The sequence below is a fragment of the Nicotiana tomentosiformis genome, chromosome 4 (assembly GCF_000390325.3).
Source record: "Nicotiana tomentosiformis chromosome 4, ASM39032v3, whole genome shotgun sequence".
NCBI lineage: Eukaryota > Viridiplantae > Streptophyta > Magnoliopsida > Solanales > Solanaceae > Nicotiana > Nicotiana tomentosiformis.
In genome coordinates, this window is record NC_090815.1 from 84,012,405 (window position 1) to 84,015,713 (window position 3,309).

The 3,309-nt window shown below is 38.8% G+C and overlaps 1 protein-coding gene across 1 annotated transcript; it reads left to right on the forward strand.

Annotated features, from left to right (window-relative positions):
• Positions 1-537: 537 nt before the first annotated feature.
• LOC138910053 (uncharacterized) lies at positions 538-1,074 on the forward strand. The gene has a single exon (XM_070201274.1). It carries the CDS (start codon positions 538-540, stop codon positions 1,072-1,074), a length of 537 nt encoding a protein of 178 aa, XP_070057375.1.
• The last annotated feature ends 2,235 nt before the right edge of the window (positions 1,075-3,309 follow it).

A 3,309-nucleotide genomic window follows, 5' to 3' on the forward strand; every position in this document is an offset into this window, starting at 1 on the left:
AGGTAAGATTCATGCATAATTGATAAAATAGGGGTTACATGACACAATGTACGCAGGGGCAGATTAGTAATTAGTAAGGGTCAGTAACGATGTTAATTAAGAAGTCAGGAAGATAGTTATACTGTAGTTAGCTGGTAGTTAGTTGTAGTTAGTTGGAGTACAGCTGTAAATTAGTGGCAAGAGGATACACATTGTATAAGTAGGAGCTACAGTACACTTTCAGAAGATAGAATTCATTTTTACAAAATCCTCTCTAGAACCTTCTCTGTTTCTCTCGTAATAGAGCTCGACTAACATTTTCAGTTCTTTGCAAATCGCCACATGGTATCAGAGCGACGAGGCCACAATTGTGAGTCAGATGCTATGATTCTATACAAATCTATACAATTCATAGCTTGAGTAATTTGCAGATTCAAAAGTGGAGACGACAGTCCTAGATCACAATCACACTCTGTATCTTCATCCTTCAGACACAACAGGTGCGCCGATTATCTCAATTCAACTGACCGGATCGGCTACTCCATTTAGAGTCGTGCGATGCAAATTCAACTGCTTGGAAAGAACAAGCTAGGGTTGATCGACGAAACATGGAAAAAGAAGGATTTTAGCTCTGATTTAGGTCATCAGTGGGATAGATGTAACGCTATTGTGTTGGGATGGATAATGAGCTCAGGCTCAAAGGAATTGGTGACAGGAATTGTGTATGGAAAGGATGCCAGTACTGTTTGGGTAGATTTACGAGAGAGGTTTGACAAGGTGAATATGTCAAGGATTTTCCAGTTGCATAAGGGAATTGCAACAATTACACAAGGAAATGACAACGTTTCTGTATATTTTTCAAAACTCAAGGACCTTTGGGATGAATTTGACAGTATGGTTCCTCCTCCCTGCAAATTTCCGAGATCTAGGAATTTTATGAAACATATGCGAAGGCAGAAGCTATTGCAGTTTTTAATGGGCCTTAATGAGAGTTATGAACAGGCACGAAGTCAAATTTTGATAACTAATGCTACACCAACAGTGAACAAAGCCTATTCTATGATCATTGAGAGAAAGAGAGTCAAAGAGCATTGACTAACTCATCTATGGCAGGTGAAGGAACAGAACTAACAGCCTTACTAGCTGGTAAATGAAGCACTTATCAGAAGCAAAGGAAGAATTGGAATCTCCAATGTGATTTTTTCAAAATGAAGGGACATACTAAGGAAGGCTGCTTCAAAATCATAGGCTATCTGACAGATTTCAAAAACAAAAAGAAAGGGAACATAACCACAACTTACAATGTACATGCTGAGAATGCTAACCCAAATATGACAGGTTCTAGTGCAGTGGGCAGGCATGAATTTCCTGATGTAGCTGGCATAGGAGATCTACCTAAGGCACCTCAACTCACCAATGAACAATACAATCAGATCATGAAGCTGCTTAATCAAGATCAGTCAGTGGATGGCTCAGCTAATATGGCAGGTATTGTTCACTTCTTCCTAACTTGTGTAGAAAAAGAAAACTGAATAATTGACACAGGAGCAACCAATCATATGGTAGCAGACTTGAGCATATTATCTGAAGTTAGAGTAGTTAGTCAAGCAAACAGTAAAAGAATACACTTACCAAATGGAGGAATCACCAATGTGTCACATGTTGGGAACTATAAGCTCACAGATACAGGGGAAATAAGAAATGTACTCTATGTTTGTGATTTTCAATATAACCTCTTATCAATGTCTAAAGTGACTAGAGAACTACACTGTATGGTTGGATTTTATTCTGATTTTTGCATATTCCAGGACCTCTCCAGTGGAAAGGTGAAGGGGATTGGTAGGGAGAAGGATGGCCTCTATCTGTTAGTCTCACAACCACCTGCTAGGAGTGGAACTGAGGAGAAGACAGTGACACAGGGATTCTGTTCACAACAAGTAGAGAAGGATGTACTGCTTTGGCATAGGAGGTTGGCTCATGCATCTGGGAATTCACTAAAGGAATTATTTGGTTTTAATATAGATGAATGTAAAATTGCTTTGGATAATTGTGAAGTCTGTCCATTAGCTAAGCATACAAGAATGCCTTTCCCTTCTAGTACTACTAAGTCAGAAAAGAATTTTTAATTACTGCATTTGGATGTATGGGGACCCTATAGTACACCTACATTTGATGGAAATAAATTTTTCTTAACAATTGTGGGTGATTATTCTAGAGTAACTTGGATATTTTTACTCAAATTCAAAGGTGATGTGATAATTGTTATGAGATCCTTCCTTAAAATGATCTACACTCAGTTCAATGCTATAGTTCAGAAAGTGAGATCAGACGATGGTGAGGAGTTCATGAGCTCAGAAATGCAGGAGTTGTTTAATGGATTGAGAATAGTTCATCAAAGATCTTGTGTCTACACACCCCAATAAAATGGGGTGGTAGAGAGAAAACATAGGAATCTACTTGAAGTTGCTAGAGCTATTAGATTTCAGGGTCATATACCATTGAATTTCTGGAGACATTGTGTGATGGCTGCAACTTATCTCATAAACAAACTACCCTCTAAGAACCTTGGAGGAAAGTCTCCTTATGAGCTATTTTTTGGCAAGAAACCTAGCCTAACTCATCTAAAAACTCTTGGTTGTTTATGTTTTGCTAGTGTACTGCCTAGGAGAGATAAATTTGCCTGCTGAGCTATCAAAGCTGTGTTCATGGGATACTCTACTGTCTCAAAGGGATATATCCTGTATGACTTGAAAGAGCACAGATTCTTTGTCAATAGGGATGTTCTGTTCAAAGAAAATATTTTCCCCTTTCAAGATATGCATGAGACCTCCATGCAATTGGCTACTACTCAATTACCATCTGAAGATATCAATCCACCTGTTAACCAAGCTCTTGAAAACTTGTCAGACACCTGCTTTACCTGTGGATACTCCTCTTCCTTCATATGAGGATATTCCTGCTGCTTCAAACACTTCACTTATTTCAAATGATCCTCCTGAGCCTACTACTGTCATCACTACTCCTGAACCCTTCAGGAAATCTGGAAGAGTAACCAAGGAGCCTATTTGGTTATCTGACTATATCACTAACACCAGGAAGTCCAATTCAGTTGTCTATCCTCTTAGTGATTACCTATCCTATGATAGACTGTCTTCAACTCATCAAGCATATCTGGGAGTTTTCTCTTCTATTACAGAGCCTACTTCTTTCTTAGAGGCTTCTAAGGATAAGAGGTAAGTTGATGCTATGAGAGCAGAAATACAGTCTTTACAAGATAATCACACCAGGGAATTGGTTCAATTGCCTCCAGGGAAAACTCCAATAGGATGC

Bases quoted from the DNA above. Each gene is read 5' to 3' on its own strand.
- LOC138910053 (XM_070201274.1), top strand. From the start codon at position 538: ATGCAAATTCAACTGCTTGGAAAGAACAAGCTAGGGTTGATCGACGAA.